General features: G+C 35.0%; 2 protein-coding genes and 1 long non-coding RNA gene across 14 annotated transcripts; 1 reads left to right on the top strand and 2 right to left on the bottom strand.

The window, feature by feature from the left end:
* Positions 1-1929: 1929 nt before the first annotated feature.
* Positions 1930-6979, bottom strand: LOC105777618 (GTP-binding protein OBGC, chloroplastic). 3 transcript variants are annotated; one of them, XM_012600971.2, is made up of 7 exons: positions 5897-6977; positions 4605-4878; positions 4128-4419; positions 3826-3985; positions 2684-2792; positions 2322-2459; positions 1930-2233 (listed from the first exon to the last, which is right to left on the bottom strand). In XM_012600971.2, the coding sequence occupies exons 1-6, from the start codon at positions 6940-6942 to the stop codon at positions 2364-2366; spliced, it is 1977 nt and encodes a 658-aa protein (XP_012456425.2). In that variant the 5' UTR covers positions 6943-6977; the 3' UTR covers positions 1930-2233; positions 2322-2363. The 3 variants fall into 3 exon arrangements, 2 of the variants coding, with proteins under 2 accessions (XP_012456425.2, XP_012456424.2); XR_008190036.1 differs by lacking the exon at positions 1930-2233 and adding an exon at positions 2969-3029 and having other exon boundaries at positions 2443-2459; positions 5897-6979; XM_012600970.2 differs by having other exon boundaries at positions 1930-2459.
* A 10697-nt stretch (positions 6980-17676) lies between these two features.
* On the top strand, positions 17677-24377 carry LOC105778194 (uncharacterized). 10 transcript variants are annotated; one of them, XR_008189729.1, is made up of 6 exons: positions 17677-18138; positions 18232-18335; positions 19625-19792; positions 22532-23048; positions 23139-23184; positions 23290-24377. It is a non-coding gene; the product is annotated as an uncharacterized LOC105778194 (long non-coding RNA). The 10 variants fall into 10 exon arrangements; XR_008189727.1 differs by having other exon boundaries at positions 23139-24377; XR_008189725.1 differs by having other exon boundaries at positions 22532-23184.
* On the bottom strand, positions 19987-22614 carry LOC105778193 (receptor-like cytoplasmic kinase 176). The gene is made up of 8 exons (XM_012601846.2): positions 22473-22614; positions 22197-22373; positions 21881-22113; positions 21405-21531; positions 21260-21331; positions 20993-21176; positions 20765-20900; positions 19987-20458 (listed from the first exon to the last, which is right to left on the bottom strand). The coding sequence occupies exons 2-8, from the start codon at positions 22342-22344 to the stop codon at positions 20207-20209; spliced, it is 1152 nt and encodes a 383-aa protein (XP_012457300.1). The 5' UTR covers positions 22345-22373; positions 22473-22614; the 3' UTR covers positions 19987-20206.
* Positions 24378-26300: the final 1923 nt, after the last annotated feature.

The following is a 26300-nucleotide window of genomic DNA, read 5'->3' as shown; positions in this document are numbered from 1 at the left end:
GCATGTGAGACCCTCACACGACCGTGTCTGCCCTGCATTTTATTTTAGCACAAATAGACAAAGAGTTACACGGCCTGTTCACACAGCCATGTCCCTGGCTTACACGGGCGTGTGCCTCAGCCACATGATCGTGTGCCTCCCTCCACATGGGCGTTTTGACCCCCACACGGCCTAGGTTTTTCTACACGGCCAGAACACACGGTCGTATGGTCCTAAGTCAGCAACTTTAGTTCTGTATATGTTTTGATCAGAAATGTGTCTGTGTGTTTCGACCCTTGGCTAGGCTTTAGTGAGGGTACTTAAGACTCTGATCTGGGCTTCAGCTTATGTATTATTTGTGACTGAAGTGTGAGATGTTTGATTTTAAACCCAGTTTGTTGGGTGTGTGTGCATATTTGTTTCTGTCTGATTGTCTGACGATGTGTTTATTGTTTCTGTGAGATTGTATGCATACACATACTTGCATAAAGTAAATATTTGGGTTGGTTATGAAGAGAAGGAATACTGATTCTGATCTGATCTGGTAGTTTAACTGCAACATGTTTGCACAGCGGTTTACCGCAATGCACTATACAACATATACGCCAGCCTTGCTGCGTATTATTATCTGAGTGGCTTAGACCACATACATGGTGTGTAGGGTTGGACGGGCCTTTCGAGGTCCTAGTGGTGTGTTTGGTTGGATGAGCTTAAATAGCTCTTTTGGGGTGTGATCGGGAGACAGAGAGTTGTTTTGGCTGGATAGGTGGGTTTTAATACTTGATTGCATTCATATGCATCTGTTTGGGTGTTTTGGGTGTGAGATTACTTGACCGTATTCTGCCTGACTGAATAACACTTGTGTTGAGTATTCTATGTGTGAGTTGGTGTGCTTTGACTGTTACGTGTGTTGAGACGTTGGTTCCGAGTTTGCTTTCTCTTTCTGCATATCTCTGTAAGTATGTTTTGCTATTGAACTGTCATCTGAAGTTCTCTTCAGTAAATCTGTTGTTAATCGTTTTGAACTCACATTGAGCTCGTGTAGCTCATCCCCTTTAGTGTTTTCCCCTTTCAGATACATTTTTTAATTCTGATGCTAGACTTGGTACGCGGAGGTCTCAGAAGCGTCACGTTTTTTTTTTAACTGGTTAATAAAGTGTTTTCTATAAATCCGAGTTTTATGTAAACAATTTTGGACTGTAAGTTCTGTTCAAAATATTGTGGTATGAAATTTTGTGTTAAATGTAAGTAGACATTATTTGGATCGAACTACTTTGGGATGAATATCGGGATTTGATAACTGAAAAGTTTTATGTAACCCATATATTGTTTGTTTTCTCACTTGTTGAACCAAAATTTTTCTACGATCACTTCGGTGATCAATGTGACCTCCGAAATTCGGTCTAAACTTCTACGTCGGGTTCTAGGGTGTTACAATATATATTTTATAAATTTATTATACAATTTTTTTCACTTATGTGTACCATAATTTAATATTACCCTTTTATTAAAAATGTTTTAATAAAAAAAAGTCAAATTATAAAGAAATTACACCAATAAATTACTGTAAAATATATAATTATATAACAAAATATTTATAAAAATGTTATGAAACACTTTTTGATTCTATTATGTGTATCTTTTTGTTTTGTTTTTATATAAATTACATAAAAGATAAAAAATACCTTGAATAATATATATTACTTTGTAAACAATAATATTTTAATCATTATTCAACCAAGCTAATACTTAAATAATTCATGACATCAACTCAATTAAGGACTTGATATATTAGTACAGATAAAAATAACAATAATTCAAGTTTTCTATCCCATTGGACAAGTAAAACTTTTACTAAATAAAGCCTAACCCAGTCCAGCTACATCCGTTAATTTTGTTTGCAACTCGTAAATTCGGAAGCAAAACTCAAGACATTTAAGGCAAAAAAAAGAAAAGAAAGAAGAAGCCATTTCTCATATAGGTTTCAAATTTAATTAAATTATATACTTTTTAAGCACAATGAGTCATTACCCTTAAGAATGAAGGCATTACCTTGAAGTCGCTTGGAGACTATAGATTGCTACTGCAATAACATTATCTAAGCTCATACAAAGAATTGGACAAAACTGCCTCTTCTTCTGCACCGAATCCGAAGCAATCAAACATGTCGAAGCAATAACAGAATCGTGCACTGGAATCCAACATTTCATTGAGCTCAATGTCATCTCTCGTGAATTAACGGCACCTTCATGGTCTGCTGGAATATCGTATCTGTTAGTAGTGTTGGTCTAAAACTAAATCCAGCAATGAACGGACACTGAAACTGACTGGCTTTGCCTGACCTCCTAATGTGGCAGTTTGATGACAAACGTTGCAGATGCCGGTTACTTCAAATGGGGCCATTTGATTGACTCTGTTGATCTCTTCTTCATGTTCGGTGTACCAGAATTCTCTGCAGAATCGTGCCACACCATCTCCATCTGATAAGGACAAAACAAATCATGTGGTCATTAGATAAACGACTTCAAGATATCCATGTTTTCAATTTCTCACAAAGATTAATCTTTGATCAACAAAAACAAGAAGGGAATTATGGGAAATGGAGAGCCGGTAATTAAGTAGATAATTTATATAGCTAGATTTAGGGATGATGAGAAATTGGAATGTGTCCTCAATAACAATATATAGGGCTTTGCCAACAAACCTCTCCAATAATTACTGTGTCGCCTTCTTTCACTCCAAGCTTCATGAGGGACCTATTCACTCCACAAGCCTCCAGGACATGTTGAAACCTCTTGTCAGAGTCGATGTATCTGTTAAATTCACATGTTATGAGAAAAAGAAGTAACAATAACACCTCTGCATTGATTTGGAGCAGTTAATGTAAGCAAAAAACATGCAATGATGTACACATATAATAACAACTGTGGTTGAGAGAACTTGTTTTGGTTGCAGTTTATGATGTCGAAGAAATACATTACATTCTTACCTAGACTTTTTCAAATGAGAAGGATTCATTTCCAACAGAGAAATGCATACGATCGATTTACCTATGGAGAACCGAATGGCTTACATATCAGTTCCTACAGTTTATAGAATGAACATGCACCATTACAAGAAAAGTGAATTACAAATCAAAATCGAATGAATCACTGAGCAGTTGACGAGGCCAAAGGAAACAAGTGGGTTTCAGACTGGATTTGTATCATTCCGGTGCATACAGAATCTATAGATCCAATCCTTCAAAATTAACCATAGGAAAATGTTTGTCATAAAAGTGAAGTATGCATATTGAGGCCTTGAAATTCAAAATTCATCCTCTGCATTGCCCTAAAGGTTGCTTTCTTGTCCGACTTCTCCAGCATCCTTTCTTCCTTCAGAAACTTAAAAGGGAAAGAACTGGAAAAGAAAGACTAGAGATGAAAGAATATTAACGTCCAAAGTGCTAATTAAGGGCAAAACAGAGGGAATTAACTGAAATCCATGAAAGTTCATTCTAGGTATTGTATTTACCATTACAGTCTAAAGTGCTGGTCGGAACCGATAGTCAGTGCTTAAAACGTGTTCAAGACAAAAGCCAAACTTCATTGTATGGAAATACTATCCGGCTAGTTGCATGACTGACGGGTCAAATACAGTTTTAGTGCAGAATGACACTAATTTAGTATCATATGTCCTACAGTTTATAAGATGAAATAAGGCAGAACAGGCTTGGCAAGTACCACTGAAGTGATACGAACATGATAAACTAAGATAGCATGCACCCAGCAGAAAGACATTGATGGCAAGTCAAGAGAAGAAAAAGCGAGCAGTACAAGCAAGCATCAATAAGAGTTATTAACATACCGCCAGTTTGTCATTTGAACAAAGCGTTGCAACCCAGCTCCATTTACGTACCAAGTACTGCAACTACCATCACGAGTTATCTCAAACTCACTAATAGAGGAGCTACGCTGCTTCTGTACCATATCAGCTACATGGTTCAAATCTTTTGGATCTTCAAAACCTAAAGAACAGCTAGACTTGTCAACAATAAATGCAATGGATTCACGAAATGGACTAAGATTCACAAAGGACAATAAGAAAATGGCAAGGATGTTGGTGATAAGGAATTTAATTTTAAAGAATTAACTTAAAATAAAATTAACCTTCGAATCCCTCATTGGGTTCTTTAGTTTCTTGAAGAAGTTTGTAGGCGGCACTGATAACTTCATGAGTTCCCTCCCTTTTTACAGCACTCATGCAACATGTTTCGATTCCAAGCCCTTCCAACTTTTCCTTAAAAGATGGCCAATTCTCATATGCCTCTGGAAGGTCCATCTTATTGTAGGCAACTATAAATGGCTTTTCAGCAAGTTCTGGGCTAAACATTTCCAGCTCAAGGCGAACTGCATCAAACTCAAACTCTGGTTGCTGTCCAGAGCCATCAACGACATGTACCTATGTAACCAAAAGTGGAAACGGGATCCTGGTCAGCCTATAAAAACATTTCCTTTACCCTAGCATAGCTTAATGGCTAAAGGAGCCAATTTTAAATAAACCATCAGAAAGCATGAGAAGCAATTATAAATTAAGCCTTGAAAAGCATGTTACAGTTGTTGCAGTATATGAGAAGAAGTCCATACCAGTGCTGAACATCTTTCAGTATGCCGTAGAAACTCATGACCTAAGCCAAAACCCCGGTGTGCTCCTTCGAGTAAACCTGGAAGATCGGCAACAACCATGGTAGAATCATAGTCAAATGAAACTACACCCAGATTGGGAAGCAAAGTTGTAAAAGGATAATTTGCTATTTCCGGTTGAGCAGCACTAATCACACTTAGGAGAGTGCTTTTTCCAGCATTAGGAGCACCCACTATACCAACATCTGCAACTAATTTCAGCTCCAATTCCAACCACCTGCTTGAGAATACCACACAAAAATAAACAAAAAGCCATCATAAGCTAGTAATTGCTCTTAGTTTCATAAGAAAGCATTGTCAAACTACTGTATGACTTCAAAAAGTTGAACCGCTAGTCTATGTTACTCGAAGCCAAGTATGAATATCTGACATAGGTATCATTAGATCTTTCTATGATTTGGAAGATTCTAGAAAATCATATCCCCATAACCATGTTTTGGACACTAGTATTGGACAGGGTACTTCAAGAAAAATGAAAAGTTTAAGTAATACAGCTAGCAGCTATGTTACTCGTACTTAGGTGTGATTGTCGTACCTGACAAAGGTAAGGTAACCTTTTTTCAAAGTTCTTCCATGAATTTAGACAATCTTTGGAGACCATATCTCCATTTCCATGTTTGGGAGGGTACTTTTAACAAAAATAAGAAGTCAGAGCAAACTTCTAGTACACAGTTTATTATCCATAAACATAGCTTCTGAAAGCATGCACCTTAGTGATTGTCAAGACAACCATGACAAAATCAAAATGAAACAGACTTAAATTTCCCTTTTTTTGGTTGCGAAATTGGCTTCTTTGATCCTTCCAATTGTTTGAATGGCAAGGACATATTAAACAGTATAAAATAATCAAAATACAAGCAGTGTAATGAAACCAAAACTATAAGATGCATTGATCATTCAAAAGCATAGTGGTACTTAGTAGGGGAGCTTGACTAGGAACTCAAAGCTTAGCTTGAATTGCTTTTAAAGTTTGAGCTCGATTTGAGATAAAGAAATTGCTTGATTAAACTTGTTTACCTTACAAAAGAGTTCAATTCTCATGCTCGATTGTTCGACTATGAATAGAAATCTATACTGTTACAAAAAAACTCTATTAACTTGCAGGTGGCTCAAGTCAATTCTTAGGATATTCAAATTCGGCAGACAAGATATATATATATATATATATCCTAATTTGAAATTTTCTGGGACCAAATCCGAATAACTTAGGAGCGAAAGAGAAAAGGGAAACTCACATTTCAGGACCCTCTTCTCCATTCTCAGCAATCTTAGGCACCTTATTGTTGCCGGACTTAAACGACGCATTCCCTCTGCCACCTCTTCCACCAGGCAACAACAACGCTCTTTGCCCCGGATACAACAGCTCCAGCAACACTTCATCGTTCCCGGCCTCTCTAACCACCGTACCCGGCGCCACTTTCACCACCACATCCTCCCCTTTCCTCCCACACATCATCCTCCCTTGCCCGTGCGCCCCTCTCCCCGCCCTGTAATGCACACAATTCCGAAACGGTAACAGCGAATTCATCGCTCCGTCAACTTCCAAATACACGTTCCCTCCTCTCCCTCCGTCGCCTCCCGACGGTCCCCCTAACGGCACGTACTTTTCGCGCCGAAATGCAACCACTCCATTCCCGCCATCCCCTGCTTTCACGTAAATTTTGGCTCGGTCGAAGCATCGCATAACAGCCGGTACCCCTTTCTCCTTCACTTCCAGTCCCAAATCATCAAACTCGTCGTCTGGTAAATTTACGAGCTTGCCATCGGAATCGTAATAATAAACCTCCTCTTCCCCTTCTTCCTCAAAATCCGAACTTCCATCACCATTGTAAAAATCTACGATTTTTCCATCGAAGGTTTCGTCCTGAAAGCCCAAACTTTCATTTTCTTCTTCTTGTTGTTCATTATCATCGTCATCGGTGTCTAACATTTCAGCTTCGGCTTCAGAGGAATCATTGTGGAAGGCGAATTTCGCGACATCGGAATCAGAAAGCTTGACTTCATCAGATTCGTCCGAAGAGGGAACTTCGAACTCGAAATTGAAATCTTCCTTGGGAGGAAGGCGAGTGTAAGTGGTGGCTTGGGCACCCAAAGAAGAAGAAGAAGAAGGCGGAGGTGAAGACAAAGAAAGAGACTTGAATTTATTATTAAGTTTTTTGGGTTTGAATTTGGGGTTAGGGTTTCTTTTAGGAGAGGGTTTTTGAGTTCGGGGTCGAGCTTGAGCTTGAGCTTGAGGTTGAGGACGAGAAAAGAAGCTGGCGGATATGGTAATGGAAGCCATTTTTTACTGTACAAGTAAGTTAACGCCTAAATTCCGAGAGGTTTTCAAGAGGGTTTAAGAATTGGATAAGGAACGGCTTATCCGCCACGTGTCCCTGATTTCTCTTTCAATCCCGGGCTTCTGGATTTTGGAGTAAAGGCCCAATTCTTAAGTTCAACCATGTTTTTTGGACTTATTTATTGTGCTTTTAGCATTTTCCATAAATTGTAAAGAAAAAACTTGAATTTAAATATCAGAATTATGATATTCCAATAAAAAAATTCATTATTAATATTTTGATATATAAATTATAGAACAATTAAAATTAATTATTTATGAAAATTAATTTGAATATATAAACTATATTCTAAACATTAAAATATAATCATTTCAAAATCAAACATTAAAATATTATATATTTGAAATATATTTCAATAATGAATTAATTCTATACCCCATATAAATATTACACAAAATGTATTAGATTATAAATGAAGGCTATATATATATATATATATATATATGGTCTAGATATAAACATTTACATTAAAATTAACTTAAAATTTGGTCCTTCAAATGCACAAAAGTTCATTGAAGTAAAATCACCAAGGCTTGAAAATTGCTCCCTATATGTGCATTGATTTCCTTTGCGATAGATATGCTTGAGTGAGGCTTGCTCGAAATTAAGCATTAGTGATCTGTAATCATAAACCAACACAGCAAGCATCCTATTGTTTGTGTTGATAACATTTACCACAATTTCAGCGTCTACTTCAATTTCCAGTCGATTAATGTTTTTTTGAGAAGCTAGTGTTAGGCCATCTCGAAGAGTCCACAATTTGGCTTCTACACTGGTAATAGATGGTAAGTGTGTATAGGACCCTCTCGCCCATTCACCCTTCCCTGTCCCATTTGACTCCAATCATTTGGGGGTAAAAGCCGTTGTCTCAAGTTCCTTGCCGAATCAAAGAACTCACCTACTTTGGTCACAACTTGTCTAGAGAAATGTTGGGATTTTGGACTAAAACAAATGAGAAATGAAGCAAAGAGAAACGGATGCAAAAATTATCAAAAAACAAAAAAAAAACAAAAAAACTGAATTGCATTATTGATTTTATTAAGTCAAATATATGAGTTACAAAGCAATTACGTAATGTATAACTACTCCCACTAATTACATTGACAAAATACATAGCTTATCTTGCACACAAAGTAAAGCTGACTTATCAGCCAAAACATCACTTGAATATCATTTAAATCAGCAAACTAATCTTAATGATTCAAATTACAAAAAAAAAAAACTAAGCTAGTTACATATTAAACAAAACATAGCTGCCGCACTGGTTGAGCTTCAAAACTTCTCTGTTGTTGCATTGTAGGCCAAAGTTCAACACTCCTCATTGGACTGTATGCAACAAACACCAATATTCCTTCTTAACTTGTCAAACTTTGAAGTACTAAGAGGCTTAGTTAATATATCAACAAATTGATTTTCAGAGCTGCAATGAATCAAATTAACTTCCTTTGATTGTTCAGCTTCTCTAACAAAATGGTATTTAATCTTAAAGTACTTTGTTTTGCCATGAAACACTGGGTTTTTTGCTATGGCAACAACTGACTAATTGTCAACTTTAATTTCAATAGCTTCTTCTTGGCTCTTATTTAGATAACATAAAAGCTTTCTTAGCCAAATGGCTTGATTGACAACAGTAGCAGCAGCTGCCGCAATGTACTCTACTTCTGCTGTTGGTTGAGCCACAGTTTGTTGTTTTTTGAACTCCAACAAAAGACCCCTGAGCCTAGAGTGAACAAGTAGCCAGATGTGCTCTTCATATCATCAATGGACCCTGCCCAGTCACCATCAGAATACTCTATCAACTTGAGTTCTTCAGTCTTCATAAATTTTACCCCATAATCCAAAGTTCCTTTCACATATCTAGGGACTCTTTTGGCTGCCTTAAAGTGAACAACATTGCAACAATGCGTGAATCTAGACAGAAGGCTAACAACAAACATGATATTAGGCCTTGTAGCTATCAAATAGAGTAGACAACCTACAAGACTTCTATACCTTCTCTCATCAACCTTTTCATAGTTGTCATTGCTAGTTAGCTTTTCACCTTGAGCCACTGACGTGCTAACAAATTTGTAGTTTATCATGCAAAATTTGTTTAAAATCTTCAAAGCAAAGGCTTACTGACTTATGAAGATAGCATGATCATACTGATTTACTTCCATGCCAAGGAAGTAAGTAATCTCCCCTAAGTCAGTCATTTCGAAGACATCTTGCATCTGCCTTTTGAACTCTTCAATCAACTTCTTTTTGCTTTCAGTTACCAACAGATCATCTACATATAGTGACACAATCAGTTTTCATTCTTTGATTTCTTCACATAGAGAGTAGGCACACTGATACTCTTCTCGAACCCAAGCCTAAACAGATATGCATCAATTCTGTCATACCAGAATTTGGTGCCTACTTCAAACCATATAAGGCTTTCTTGAGCCTGTAACCTTGAACCCATCTAGTTGTTCAATGAAGATTTCTTCCTTGAGGAAACCATTTAGAAAAGAAGACTTAACATTCAATTGGTACCTTATCCATTGCTTTTGAGTAGCTAAGGCAAACAAAAGCCTTATAGTATCTAACCTTGCAACTGGAGCAAAAGTCTCTGAAAAGTCAATGCCATACTGTTGGCTATATCCTTTTACTACAAGTCTTGCCTTGTGCTTGTTTAAAGATCCATCAGCATTGTACTTAACCCTGAACACCCACTTCACACCAATAATTCTATTCTGGAATGGCCTGTTAACCAGTTCCCATGTGTTGTTCTTATTTATCATATCCATTTCAGCTTCAATTGCTCTTTTTCCAATATTATTCTTTAGCAGCCTCATCAAAGTTTGTAGGCTCCAACATTGCCACATCACATATTTGATAGATGTCAGTGATGGTTCTTGTTCCTCTAATAGGTATGTCATCAAATCTATCCTCAATCTATTCTTCTTTTCAATAGTTACATATCATTGTCTTATTGACCTTGTTCACACAACCTTGCATCAGTACCATTTCAGTTCCATACATTTCCCTCATCAAATTTCATATCCCTACTCACCATGATCCTTTTGGTGGAGGGATCAAATACCCTATAACCCTTCTTTATTCTGCTATAACAACAAAGATCCCTGGCACAGACCTTCTTTCTAGTTTGGTTCTCTTCTCAGCAAGAATAAGTGTATAACAGACACAACCAAACACCTTTAGGTGAGAAATTGTTGGCTTATATCCAAACCAAGCTTTAAAATGAGTCTTATCTTTGACTGCATTGATTGGTAATCTATTAAGCAAGTACACTAAAGTGTTCACAGCCTCATCCCAAAAATTTCTTTGCAATTTGCTTTCAAACAATAGGCATCTGGCTATGTCAAGTACTGTTCGATTCTTTCTTTCACAAATACCATTCTGCTGAGGTGTATAGATAGTTGTCAGCTGATGCTGAATTCTAGCCTGCTCACATATCTTCTGAAACCTTTCTAACAAATACTAAGTGTCATTGTCCAATCTCAAGGCCTTTAGCTTGCAACTTGCTTGATTCTCAGCTAAGGCTTTGAACTTGCTAAATACTTCAGGTATTTCTGATTTTTGTTTCAAAAAATTCACCCAGCAGAACCTTGTGTAATCATCTATAAATAACACAAAGTATCTACTGTCACTTAGAGAAGAGGTCTTCATTGTGTTATAGTATGCCCAAAGATTAATCATGAGATGGTTGTAATAACATACTTGATTCATAATGTTTATTAATATAAGGCGTTACCATTATTATTTCAGTTTCTTTTCTGTGTGTATAAATAAATTGTTTTATAATAATGTCCTAAGAATAATATGATTATTCTTAAAAGTTCCTTAGTCAAGTATTATTGTTGGATAGGACAACGATAATCCATTAAGACTAACATGTAGTTGGTTGATGATAAAGAGTTGTCATTGATATGGAATGTCAGAATCGATGCATGAATATGTGTGTTAGAGAAAAACATATTGGACTGACTCGTTATGAGTATGTTTCTTGGATTATTATGTAATTGTCACAACATTACTCATAGTGATTAATATGTATATGATCCTCAGACTTGAGATCATCATAATCCCAACATCGTGAGTTGTATATTTTGATACGATCAAGCGTACAAAATCGGGTTGTTCTATAAAGGCTGATGTTGGATATACCACGATCTATGTAGAGGGATATGGTTGATCGAGATAGGATAAGCCCCTCCCACATAATGGGAGTAATATCTTAGGCCACTTGATTTAGTGAGACTAGAAATGCATGGCCATGCTTAAATAAGTTGATATGAGATGTCATACTTATTTATATATCGTAGTCTGCTTAAGATATCAAGGAACATGGAATGGACTATGCAAGTGTGACTATTCCATGACTTGTGTCCAATCTAGAGATAAAGGGCTTAAGGATTATTGCATAAAAGGTTAATCATAAAAGGTTATATCGAATTATGATTTCTTGTGACTTAGGTAGTAATGATGCATTGCTAGATGCCACTCATTGTTTGTAACATTGGAATCGTTCTAGTATTACTGCTAACGTTACAGAAACCTACAGGGTCACAACCTATAGTTGAAATGAACGGAATAAAACATAGTTGGTATTGTGTTTGGTTGTCGCTTGAATTAAATTAATTATAGAATTAATTTAATTGGGTAATCAAATATCAAACACATTATGTACAAGGTTGTTGTACGCATTATGAGAATATGAATTTGGTTAGTATATAAATTCAAATAAATATATGGTTTATCGAAATTATATTATAATTAATGTAATTATATTTTTTAGTTTAAAATATTATTATATTTATTTTAATTTCTAGAAACCCTAAAAAAAGATATATAAGAATCTCATTTTTTTCTTTGCTTGGGTCTAGCAGCCTTCAAAGAAAATTCTTTTCAAAACTGTTTTAGGGATTCCTTCTATTCATAATCAACTAGGTGAGTTACGTAGAGGTCGGGGCCACGATAGATTGCGGCTTGGTTCGATAGCAGATCAGACTACTCGTTGTTGAGGCGTTATTGTCTACTCAGAATAAACATTCGGTAATTCGTAACCTTTATCACCCCAATTCGTTCCTCACACATGGATCCGTGATTAGGGTCACCGAATTTTTACTTTTTCGCTGCGCCGTAGGGGTACCGGCGATCCAACATATTGGTCCACAAATGTCAGTATGGACCAATTGAAGCTTGTCTCGAGCTCTTCATGCCTTATTAACTGAAAATGGCAATTTCACATACTTCCCAAGCTGACAAACCTCATAAACTCTATCTTCGACTTCAACCTTGGACATATCTTCAACAAAATCCAATTTGTGCAGCAAACTAAGTGACTTATAGTTAACATGGCCTAACCCATAAATAAGCCTCATCAACCAAACTAGCATAAGCCTTCATTTCTAATTGATTCACATCCAACATAAAACATCTCTCAGTCATAACTACTGTCACTGGTACTTGACCAAGTGAGTCCTCAATAACACAGGACTTATTCTTAAAATTAAGAGAGTAACCTTTCTCAATTAACTTACCACCACTAAGCAAATTTTAGTCTATGTCAGGTACAAAAAGGACATTTGAAATTGTTTTGTTACCTGAATGTGTGCTAATTATAATATTGCCTCTGCCTTTGGCCTCAATGAAGTTTTCATTCCCTATTTTGACTTTAGAGACAAAATTACTGTTAAGGTCTCTGAAAGATCCTTCATCAGATGCCATATGATGAGTGCAGCCACTATCTATTAACCAGTCCCTTCTGGCCTTACTTGAGGTCGCAAAATAAGATGCAATGAATACATGCTCCTCTTGAGCTTGAATGTCCTCAGCAATTTGAGCTTGGTTCTACTACTGAGTTTGTGCCCTTCCTTTATTTTTGTAGACCTTTTCAATGTGACCAAACTGCTTGCAGCTCCTATACTGAATATCAGGTCTGTACCAGCAGTACCTCTCTAAGTGTGTAGACTTCTTGCAGTGAATGCATAGTGGGAACCTTTTCTTCCCAGCATCCCTTTTTGGTTTCTCCCTTTTGTCAAGCCAGGGTTTCTTTCCCTTGTAGCTTGAACTTGAGCTTTCTTTGGTTTTTGCTTAGAAAGCTCCTTAAAAATACTCCTCCAACCTATTGGCCCTTCTTTGCTCTTGTGCATACAGAGCATTTATCAACTCTGATAGTGAAATGGTTGATAAATATCTTGAATCCTCTAATGAGGAGATCTTTGACTCATATTTTTCAGGAAGGATTGTAATGACCTTCTCAACAATTCTTCTGTCATTGAAATCATTTCCAATAAGCCTGATGTTGTTGATTGTAACCATTATTCTGTCAGAGTACTGCTTAATGGTTTCAGACTCTCTCATCTTCAGATTCTTAAAATCCCTTCTCAGGTTGATCAACTACTGCTGCCTGGTTTTATCAGACCTCAAAAGCTCTTCCTTTAGCCTCTTCCAGGCTTGCTTTGGAGTGTTACAGACCATTATTCGAGTGAAAATCATATCAAAAACTCTATTTTGCAAGCATGACATTGCTTTGTGCTTCTTAGCACAATCTTCACTATGTTGTCTGTTTTGTACTATGGTGGGGTTGGACCTCAATGGAGGTGGTTCTGTGTCAGTCTCCACCACATTCCATAGGTCGTGTGCTTGCAGGTAAGTCTTCATTTTCACTACCCATATGTGGTGGTTTTCACCAGCAAAGACAAGTGGTGGTGGTAGTGGTGAAAAACTCATGTTGCAACAAAAAAAAAACAAATAGCTTCAGTTTCTTCTCTTCAGAGTCTTTCAACAAAAAACAACAACCAAAAATAGAGGCCCTCAAAGATGACAGGCTCTTGATACCATTTGTTGGGATTTTGAACTAAAATAAAGGAGAAATGAAGCAAAGAGAAACAAATGTAAAAATGATAAAAAAATTGAATTACATTACTGATTTCATTAAGTCAAATATATGAGTTACAAAGTAGTTACCTAATGTATAACTACTCCCACTAATTACATTGACAAAATACATAGCTTATCTTGCACATAAAGTAAAGCTAACTTATCAGCCAAAACATCACTTGAACATCATTCAAATCAGCAAGCTAATCATAGTTATTCAAATAGACAAATTACAAAAGAACTAAGCTAGTTACATATTAAACAAAACATAGCTGCTGCACTGGTTGAGCTTCAAAACTTCTCTGCTGTTGCATTGCAGGCCAAATTTCAACAAGAAATCAGCTTGTATTGGCTTATTTTCAAAGACAATAAAGTTCATTTTAGCTATATTTCCCAAATAAAGAAACAAAAGATAAGATGCATGGGAAGTCTATGTTTTCTGTGATAAGTTTTTGCTTGCACATTCTTGTGCAACTAATCCTCCCATGGAAAATTTACTTAAGATAGACTTGTATTATTGAGATTTAGTGTTTTCCAACACTGATTACTAGCAATACAATATTTATTCAAATGTTTTGTTGGTCTTGATGTGTCGAGCATAGAGGATAGTTGGGGTTGGCTTGTACTCCTCTCTTAACAAGAAACTCGATAGTTGGAAAATCCTCATGTAAACATTCCCATAAGAAGAACTTAATCCTTAGGTGGAATTTTAGCTTTCCATATCTACGTCTATCTTGATTCTAGTACACTATTTTTCTCGAATTTGAATTCCAAATGATGGACAGGATGCATTCTTGATTGTGAACTCACCATTGTTAGAATAGTTCCAACATAGTGAGTCTTCCTCAAAACTCATCCTAGATACCGATACTAACAATTTTGTCAATGATCTATCGGGAGCAAGGGCAAAGCCAAAACAAATTTTTAAGGGGGTCGAATAAAATTTTAATTTTTATGGTCTATATCTTTATAATTTTTAAAGGATTAAATTGAATTTTTATAATTGGTGTAATTTTATCTTTACTAATTTAAAATTTTATAAAAATTAAAGGGCCTAAATGGTAATTTTTTATTTTAGGGGGGCCAGGGCCCCTGCCAAACCCTCATTAAATTCGCTTCTGTTGGGGAGTTCAATTGAAATAGATATGGTCCCATCTTTTTCCCACTGGATGCAAAGATCTCTAAAAGAAAAACTCTCTTCATCCCTAGTTCCCAGTTACTGTTGCTCGTATAGGACCTTTTCTAGACTCAGACCAATCGTCTAACCAAAAGTTTACCTTCCTTCCATTCTGAACTTGCTATTTCAAACCTTTTTCCAAGATAGAGCTAGTCTTCCTCAAGGGTTTCCAAGTTAATGAGGCATTTTGAATTGGCTTATCTTGATTTCTCCTCTCAAAAAATTTTCAGAGAAGTACTTTGACCCATAGCTTATTTGGGCCCATTAGGCTTCTCCATCCAAGCTTCGCCAGTTGCGCCTAGTTTTTGCATTTAGTAGGCTAAATTCCTAGTCCTTCCTCTTCTTTTGGTTTTGCTACTTTCTTCCACTGCATGAGATGCATTCGTTTTTGTGTTATCGTGTCCCTTCAAAGAAGATTTCTACTAACATGGTCCAACTCATTACAAATATTACTAGGTAATTCCCTACACTGCATGAAATAGGTAGGGACAATCACAAGGGTGGATTGCATGAACATCAATGTTGATGCACCTTGCTTTGGATAGGTAGTTACTTTTCTATACCCTGAGCTTATTGCTCACATTATTCACAATGAATTAGTAGTCACTCCTCTTGACACGTGTTGTATGACTGGGAAGCCAAGATATTTCCTTAGATCTTCTGTACTTTGAAAGCTCAAACTTCTCTTCACTAACTCTCTTTGTTGATTGCTAGTATTTTTAGAGAAGAGGATCTTAGGTTTTGGAATGCTAACCTTTTGCCCTGAAACCATTGAGAAAGATTCAAGCACTTTTGCAATAGACTAAATTGTCTGATTATTCGTCTTTGCAAATAGGATAATATCATGGGCAAGTGGGACACCTTGAAGCTTTTCCTCAAAGTTCTAATACCTCTCCAAAAATCATTAATGGCATCATCATTTAACCAATATTGACATGGACATGGATTAGATGTAGCTTAGAAATTAGAATAAGGAGGATCCACTTCTTCGGGAAATCAAAGAAATGAAGTACTTGACGTGTAAAATCTCATTCTAGTCGGTCATAGCTTTTTCCATCTTTAGCAATTTTTTTTTTACTTCAATAGCTATCTTTAGGATTGTTTATGGCCATAAAACAAAAATATATATATAAAAATGCTTTTAGAAACAAAATATTCATTTTAGACATGAAGTTATAAAATAAAAAATATGCTTTTAAATAATATTTAAATTTTTAATATAATGATATTCCAATAAGAATATAAAACAATAATTTATTGTAAGCCATTATTAATATTTTGATTATGGCATACAAAATTAAAAATTTTAAACAATTAATATTAATTATTTATAAAATTTAATTTGAATATATAAACTATATTAAAATATAACCATCACAAATTTAAATATATCATTTTTAGATATTTGAAATAAAATTTAACATGAAAATAATTGTATTTCTAATATAAATATTATATAAATATCATATAAATTACGTTGGATTATCAAAAAGGTTAAAATGTCATTTCACTCTAAAAATACTTTTCTCAAACATAAAAACTAGAAAAAAAAAGGTGATTTTGCGTTTAGATTTTGTTAGTTTGAACTATTGCTAAGAACCAAGTTAAATGTGTCACTCCTTCACCATTGAATGGAAAAAGAGTAAACAAATAAAATATAAAGGAGTTGTTTACTCATTTTAGTTTTCTTACGTCTGCAAAGTCTAGCTCGATGAGAAATATCTACTATCTTCAACACTTACAACAAGTGATCATAATCTATCATACCCTCATGACAATTTTCACCTTTGTACCTTGAAAATGATACTTTCACCATTAAATTCATTCCTTATGAATTCAACAAGTAAAACTACAACACCCAATGTTTTAGTATCAAAATGTACTCATACAATAAGGTTCGTCTCAAGGACAAATAAAGTGCTTAATTCTCCATGTATAATAACTTATACAAATCTCTCCATTATATAAAATATTTCAAGACCTGCTAACATAAGAAGATCTATATCAACCCCTATTAAACAACAATAGAATAAGCTAAATACAATACAATAATAAGGTACAAGGTAAACAGGGACTCTTGGCAGCTAAGCAATCAGAATTTCAATCCAATATTCACGATCTAAGGGATCAAATAAGGGTGATCCAATCCGATCCGATCCAATTTCCAAAATATGTTTCCATATATGATCTTTATTGATAGGTTAGCTACTATCCATATACTCAGCAAAACTCAAAAATATCATTCAATAAATTGCCAACATCTCAAATATAAAAACTGTCTAAAACAACTTTAATGGTAAGGGATGGGGACTCCCTTAACACTCAATTAATAGTTCCATATTTTTCAATATATTTAAAAACACTTTTGACTAAAAAAATGATCTCTTTAATATTACTTATGGCTCTAAAATTTAATTTCAACATACAAACCATATTAAAGAAAATATTGAGATTTTTTATTAATCTATAAGGTCATTGTTAAGTGCTAAATTAAAACTTAAAAATATTATTAGATCAATTAAACATTTAATTAGTTGGGAAAAGATAAATAGGTATATTTTGATAAATTTATACCAAAAGCCAAAAGCCAAAAGCTTTTTATTTTATTTTTTGAACTTTTGAGTTTACGTCTAAAAGTTTGAAAAGCATTTCTAATTTCAAACTCATTGTGTTCTTTGCTTATGATGCTAAATATACTTCTGGAGGTTAATTTGAAACACAATGGAAAATTGGGACTTATTCTAAATGAGTCAAACATTTAAATTAACCGACTCAAGTAATGATTTTAACTTTGACACAGTTGAATAAAGAGAAGTTTTCTGAATTAAAAGTGATATAGAAATGTGATCTGATTAAATAAATTTGACATCCCAAAGTCATACAACTGTATGTTATTTTTTCCCCGTCCAATGAATGTATCATGCAGACAATAGTGTTGGGTATTGTTAGGAGCCTCGGGAACATAGCAAGTCGTCAATTAAAGCAGACTGGTGGTACAAATGGTTAAGTTCTGTTATCTCAGTACTCTTTTAACTGCTGCTTTGTCTTTGCTCTTCAGCTTGTGAATCTTTCAGTGGCTTTTATGATCTGGGTATTGATTTGATTGTACAGTAATGTTGTTGCTAAAATCTTGGGTGGTCTTATTTTTGTGTTTTAACGAGTCATTTTTGGTTTGTTTCAACAGGCTGAGAGCAGTGCCCACTCCCTTGTGTTTGAGGGAATTTCTCCTTGCATTTGGTATAGGGATTTGTGCTTGGTGTATTGAGTAACCCAAATAGCAATGGTCAGGTTTGTTTTCACTATGTTGAAAGTAATTTATCTGTGATCAGTAATTTTACTTTGCCTGAAAATGATAATGGAAAAGAAAGGAATTTTAGTAGGGTAATGTAAAATCTTTATGGACCCGTGTTTCCCTGAATCATCGCGGATCTTCGTTGGACAAAGAGGGGACAATCTAACTTGTGGGTGGGCCAATAGCTAGTGATCGTTTGTTGTTATATTTGGTTCTATGTGATTCCTGTTTAGATAGTCCACTAGTATTGATGATAGGAAGAGAGAGGGAAACTGAACTTGCAGAGGAGAAAAACAGCAGCAAGTACAATTTGATAAGCGATCCGGGATATTGATGTTCGAAGTTGGAATAGAAATTAAAACCAAATTAATATGTGATTGTAAAACTCTGCCAATGCAGTGATTATGTAATGTGATAATCTAGTTTATGGTCTAAGATGAAGAATCACATGTTTTGGCTGAAGTTCGAGAGTCTTGGCAGCATCCTGTTTTTTAATTTTATCTATCTAAAAGTTATAAATTGCATTTATGCTCAAATATCATCGTACCGGATTGAAACTTTTCTTCATTTGCAGTCTATTACTGTTCATTTACCTTCTTTTTCCTTTTACTCATAGAAAAAGCATCTTTTCTTCTTTCAACTCAGACTGTAATTGATCGGTGATGTAGTTTACAAAGATTCTCTACCCGATTCATTTCTTGAGTCATTTCAAAATTATCACCTGAAGTAGATTTGAAGGATCTACGCACATGGTCCCCATGTTTAAACATGAAATGAAAGGTGAGAGGGGAAGGTTTGTCATAATCGTTGCCTTTCCCATCTCTATCCACTGCATTGATTTGATCTACTTGCACCCAAAATTACTTTTAGCATTGTGAGACAGGCAGGGCCATGTAAGCACCATTTACTTAACTTTTATTTGCTAGTATCCCCTTTGGAGTAGACCTTTCGGACTGAAGGAAGTTAACATTCTTCTTGAGACACTAATCATAATGTCCTAAATTGCGATTTTGCGAGAGAAAATTGTCTTTTCTAAGAAATTGATGTACTTATTTTTGGTATATGGATTGCACAGCTTTGAAAAATGTATAGCAAAAAGGAAACCATTTACCAATGTGCATGATTTAATGGTTTTGTATCCAAGTTATTGAGAGTTTATAGTCTCTTTTTAGGAACTTTGACCTTTCTGATCAGCATCTTAATATTCATAAGTACATCGAACAGGTTTACATATTTCTTGGACTGTATAGTGTGGCACTGTTTATATTTTGTCTTTTATGTTCAGGGAGCTTAATTACCTGCTGTTGTCTCAGTGCTTCTTTACTGGCATCTAGAGCAAGGAGAACAGTTGCAAATGTACTCTAGCCAGGAGCTTTCGGGATCATCTATGCTCAAAATAAATACCAAGCTGGCCAAGTGGTTGAGACATAAGAATGAGAGGTGTCAATCTAGAGTACGGAATCTATCCTTTCAAATACCAAGCATGAATTTGAATCATCTGATGTGTTCCTTAATATCATCATTGATTATGATAATTATGCAGAACTTCCTATGTAAATTTGCTATGGAATCTATCTGTTTGTCTTAACGTTTCAATGTTTTCAGCTTATAATCATGAGCAGTAGAAAGTTCACAATTTCTTTAGATATCAATATCACCGATAATATTATGCATCATTTGAAAAATCAAATCCATAATTTACAGTCCTATTCCTTTGCAGGAACTTGACTACCCATACCCATACCTGGCTACGTCTATTCTCTTTCTCTCAACCATGTAAACAGTTTGATTTTTTTTCAAGAAAAAAAAATTATTCTGTAAGTCTAAGCTTGACCATAGCTTGACAAGCTCCATTGGAAGCCTATCTTTATTTTGAAGCAAATAGCTCACTGCCTAGAGTAATTTTTGAAGTACCTTCACCTCTGACTGTTGTCAGTTCCATCTCTTTTTCATGGATCCTTTCTAGCTCAACCACAACCATATTCATATTCAGTCTCCATTTTCCAGGAAAACACATGCATTTTAGTGTCAGCTTGATCAAATCCCTAATGCCATCCATAGTAAAGGTTCCACCTAGTCTGTAGTCCACAAGTTCATTGGAACTCAGCCGTGATTGTACCTTCAATGAGTTGGTGAAAACAATTGAACATAATTGAGATGAATAATTCTTAAAGAGTGGGAAAAGCAAAAACAAATCAGTAGGATAGAGTTTGAAATATTCTTCAGTTATTACTTAACAGATGATAAACACTAATCTATCATTTGTAGTACTAGAAAACAGTTTCCTCAAATTCATAACTTGGAAAATTGAAAATTAATTTAAACCTTTCTCTTTAGATTCATAAGCCTTGTTCTTAGCAGAAACTTATAATGTATATAATAGTTTAGTGATTCTCCTAGTAAACCGAGGTACTAGTCTGCTTACCAATTGAATTAAGCTCTCATTGGATCTTAGGTAATCGATATGCATGGCCTCCTCCTGTCCAGTTATGAGCTCCAAAAGAAACACCCCAAAGCTGTATACATCACTCATTTCAGTGAAGCTCCCCAATGCATCTGCCCTGACATCGATGCATGGGATCAAGTAAGTATAGGGGAAGGTTTTTCTTTCCACAACAGTAACACAAATTGCTTAAAGAAGAACTCAATTTACTCTGGATCTCGGAAAACATTGATGCTAGAACTGTGAGATGGACCTGCTTCTTCTATCCTTTCAAGTAACATTGCTATCCCTGCATCTGCAACCTTAGCAGTGAAGTTCTCATCAACCAAGACATTGGCTGTTTTGAAGTTCTTATGCATTAATGGGGGTTGCAGGCTATGCAAATGGCATAAACCTGCAATGAAAAAACATGATTTCTTCAGCTTGAAACTAGTAATAATTTTAATATTCCTTCACTATTTTGACCCTCATATTTACCTCTAGCGGCCCCCAGAGCTATTGATAACCTCTGCTTGAACTCTAGTCTAGTTGGAGCCTCTCGTCTGGTATCTGCCAAAACCCGGATGAATGTAATGTCTTGCTTCGATGATCATGAAAAATCTATGCTGTTAATGAGTCATACCATATAGATGATTGCAGATGCTTCCATTAGGTATACATTCATATATCAACATTTGAGATCCACTTTCTTGACAGTAGCCTAGAAGAGTAACCAAATTCCGATGTCGAATCTCTGACAGATACTTTACCTGTTCAAAACTCTAATATGTCAATTTCTATATGAATTGGCTGAGATTGGAGCCATTAGAGACATAATGTTGAGATTCTTTATTGTACAGTCAGATGTTTCAAGTGGGAAAAAGGTAAAAGAAGCATTGACAGTCAAAATTATCTTCAGGAAGTGTCTGCAATATTCATAAATACCAACCAACTTACATTATTACCTGGAAAATGACTTTTTGGAGCTAATTGTTGACATAAAGAATCAATTGAAAAAGTTAAAGCATTTCATGGGGGTGAGGGATTTCCAAGTTGTAATGCACTTGACATAGATATCTATCAGATATGAGCTATATAAGTTAGAAGAACTGGTTATACCCCTGCAATGAACTCCTCTCGAGGAGCCCCTGGATGTCTTTTGATAGCCACAACAATGCCATGAAGCCAACCTTTATAGACTGGACCGAAACTTCCAAATCCAATAAGATTACCATCTGAGAAATGCTTGGTAGCTTGGTCCAACTCTTCTAGTCTGAATTGCCTTGCTCCTTGAGGTTCAAATAAAGACTGGCTAGCTGATGAACTGGGCCCAGCTCCTTTATTCCACTCCACTGCAGTGTTGGAGCCGTAGTTAGTAAAAATATCAAGCATTAAACACTATGGTTTCTGCAAGTTTGTTGCAGTGAACCCTTACTTAATGCAGAAGGATCTGAGGAGCCAGTCTCTGAACTTCTTTTTGAAAAGTTTTTACATGATTTGTAAAACCAAATGAATCCCATGATTACAATGACGAATACAAGAGCCCCCGCAGCTACAATAATTATCACTGCAATCTTTGACATCTTCCTTACTTATCATTGAATTTGTGATACTGAAGAACCATAAAATTATCAGTTGAATCTGTGATATTTAAGAACAATAGAATTGTGAAATTGAAGAGTTTCAGAATTAAGAATTCAACATTCATTACCTGCTGCAGGAACCAGAGACCAAGTGGTCCTTATGACTGAACTTCCTTTATTGATGTAGGCAATTGAGCAATGGCGATAGTACATACGGTAGCGACAAGCATTCAGAAAGCAAATTGGATGATCTTAAGTAACAAAACTTGGGAAACTAATGTTTGGTGAGATTCAATGCTGCTGAAATTTGAATGAGAGATCATTAGACAACTCATTTGCTTTCAAAGTACCCACATTTGATTTCAATGTTAAGCAGCTCATCAAAGTGACAATGGAAAAGGCATGTCACTGAAGATCATCCTGTCCTTAACAACCCTTTTTTTTTTTTGCCTAAACCTATTTGGTTTTGTGGGAGTGGAGGATGATCCACAAAAACAAATATAAAAATCTCAAAACCAGAAGTTATTGCCCTATAGACTTACTGCTGATGGGATTATTGTTGGTATATATTTGGCATTGATTCTCATAACACTGAAAACTCTGCAACTCAAACAAAAAGCTGAAACAAGAGGTTTAATCTATGGCAAGAACTTGCTGTCAACCAAAAGAGACGGTGGACATCAATGGACCCCAGATGTAAAAATGTAAGCATATATGGGAACTGTTATATGCAAACTGTAAATATTTTGATTTTACAGAGTGGATGTTTACAGATAAGAAAGTGACTTTATTAGACAGGTACTGGAAGACATAATTATTGAAGGGGGATAAAAAAAAAAGGTTAGTTATCACTTATATCATATCAGTGTATCAAATACAAGTCTCTTCAGTGATTTAACTATTTAAACTTTCTTTTTTGCCTTTTTTTCTATCTGATCTGGAAAGGACAAGAGGGGGATACCTATTTTAGTAGAGAGAGATTGAAGAGTCTTCCATTGATGGGGTCATTGACAGCTGCACAAACAAGACATTGCCCCAGCAAAAAAGTATAACTGGCCTGGCTCCTCAGTTTCCATGCCTGGATATTCTCTTTGATTTTTATTTCTTGAAATGCTGCATATTTATATTAACAGCTCTGCCAAAACCAGTTATGTTGATTATCTCCTTTTATACTTGCCTGCTTTTGTATGTATTTATTGCTTTTGCATATTGTTGAGCTGTGATCAATGGTGGGGATTCGTTTTGAGCTGTATATATATGTTTTTTTCTCTCTTATTTATTTATTTTGTTCTTTTTCATGTATTTGTTGTGTTTTGTATTGGGTTTGAAGGCCTATGGAGATTGGTTGAATGAAATTGTCTGTTTTCTGCAGGTTTTTGGTATGCTGAGTACAAATAGGCCAATGTCAGATAATAGACTGTGGACAAGAGTTCTTTTTTGTTAGCCATTGCTATAGATTTCTCACTACAAAGATATTGTTTCAATTTGTTGTCTCAGGCATTGGCCTTTAGCAAGCTTTTTGATACAAGTGTATTGCCTTTATGCAATGGTTCTTATCCTATGTTACTCGGATTCTTAGTGTGAACGTCTTATCCGTTCCCAAAATGGTAACGTTCGTTCATCGTTGTCCGAGATTTTTCTTACCAAATGAGGAGGAGGGACGTTACAAAAATGAAGGATCCGAGCAATATGGACCAATTTGGATCCGAACAGGTTCCTTTTAAAACTACTTCGTTAATCTGGACCTGTTTATCAGAAATGTCGGTTCTGGTTTAACAGAGGGAGAGATTTGCATGATGATTACATGTGAGCCATGGATTGGCAATAAGATCTGCTGCAAGGGACCATTTTAGGTATGGTTCTTTAATATATAATTATATGATGAAATAAGTCAGTACCTGGTAAGAAAATTATACTTCTTGTGGTCCGTAAAATGTCATGGTAAACAGTTTTAAGACTCAACTGGTCTTGGGTTGCTTTGATTCAGATTTATTTTCTTCTATAAAACAAGTCTCAGTCTGCAAATAAAAGAACAGATTGCATATGGGTATAAGTACAATCGAGATTATTGTACTAAGAGTTAGATTGTATTTTGTCATTTTTACTAAAAATTTGACAAATTAACCTTATACTTTAGATCAAAGAATCTCTAAATCTGTTGAATATCACTTTTTTTTGAATAATTTATTGACAACAATGTCCATACTAATCGAGCTAAAACTCAATCGGCGAATATCACATTTTAAAAGTGAATGTATGGAACAAGTAAAATCTAAATACAAATTAAATAAAAAATTGTATTTGAACTCTTCAATCCTATAAATTCAAACTTTTAAACTATGATAAAGAACCCATATAATTTATCTCTTCATTTCTTTTTTTGTTTACAGATTGAACAAAATTTTCTCAATCCAAACAGAAAGAAAAGGAAACACCCAGTAAACAAGAAAATGACAAATGTAAAAGTAATCTTGTCAGAAAAAAAGTTGTGGGGGAGTTTCAGAACTTTTCAGACAAAAGTTGTTAATTTGTAACCTTAAACATAAATCATTACAAACGAAAAACAAATCATGTTGGTATTAAAAAGCTTCATGTCTTATGTTTTGCAAGATTTCTTTTCCCGTTCATAAATGGAAAAAAGGAAGAAAAATATCTTCTGCTATTAAATTGAAAAGAAAAAAAAAACCCAACCAAAGTCCAAAATAGAAATTTGCTTCATGAATTGGGAATGGAAAATGTAACATTTTTGTCCATAATTGATCAATTATCTTAAAAAGGATAAATTGATAAAAATCAGTTCATTTTCAATAGATTTCTTATTATATAACATTAAAAATTAACAAACACAATTGTTAGCCTCTGGGCTAGCTACTGCCTGCCTTTATCTCCTGCCCATCAACCATTTTTTTCTTTCTTCTCATCCACTCAATGAGTCTTTATCTCTTTTCAGTTTGTAGGTCTATTTTGTGCGTATCTTTATTGTCTTTACAAATTGTGATGGACAGATGATGGTGACTATCATCGTTGAAACAACACCGACCATCGACAGTTTCTTTTAGAAAGTGGGCAGGTCTTCGTTGACTTCTTAAATTGTTTTTATTTTAAAATTTTCAGAATAATAAATGATTTCATGAGTCGGTTTAAACTCGTGTTATTTTAAGTTTTATATATTTTTGTTTGTTTTTCCATTGCTTAATAAGTTTCACTTTTAGAATTTTTTGTCTACTCTTGTAGTACGCTTTTTAGTCTTGTTTTGCTTTTGCGAGTAATTTTAGGGTTGGTTTTGTCGCCATCCCCTCTAGTTTGGTGGATACTCGCCCGTTGTTTTGGACTATCTGGGGCTGATTTTCTTATTGTATTAAGTGCTTGCAATCATTCCTAATATGTTGTGCTTGAGTTGTAACAGAAGCCAATTGTCAATGTGCCATAATGTTCTATTGATGCTGAAGTTGAGGCTTTTGTTGTGTTGATAGACCTTGTCCTTTAGCGCGTACAACGAATATTTGTTATTTCCCCCAATTGTATGGTCTCATTCATTGAATAAATTAAAGAGTTTTTCTAAAAAAAAAAAAAGTTAACAAACACAATTTAATGGATAATAAAATATTGGATGAAAAAAATATGTATTAAAATGAAATGTGAGATATGATGGGAGTCATAGTCCTAAAATCTTGAATTAATTAAAACCAAATATTATACTTAAATATCGAGAAATAGAAAGAAGACAAGTGGAAGTTATATTTCAAGGTCCAAAAGTTCATAAATGTTTTGTATCATGTAAAAGGCTTTTTATGCAGCTACCATTTTAAGGTATATGCTGATATATGTTTTATATGAGTTTGTGTAATTTCTTTTCATATTTAAAATTATATTTATATTCCAACGTAAATATATATTAAATATTAAATATGCATATTTAAAAAATTAAAAATATGAATAAGATACTTAATACTTCT

Source organism: Gossypium raimondii, chromosome 10 (assembly GCF_025698545.1).
Source record: "Gossypium raimondii isolate GPD5lz chromosome 10, ASM2569854v1, whole genome shotgun sequence".
Classification (NCBI taxonomy): Eukaryota; Viridiplantae; Streptophyta; class Magnoliopsida; order Malvales; family Malvaceae; genus Gossypium; species Gossypium raimondii.
This window is presented reverse-complemented; position numbering and strand designations above follow the sequence as displayed.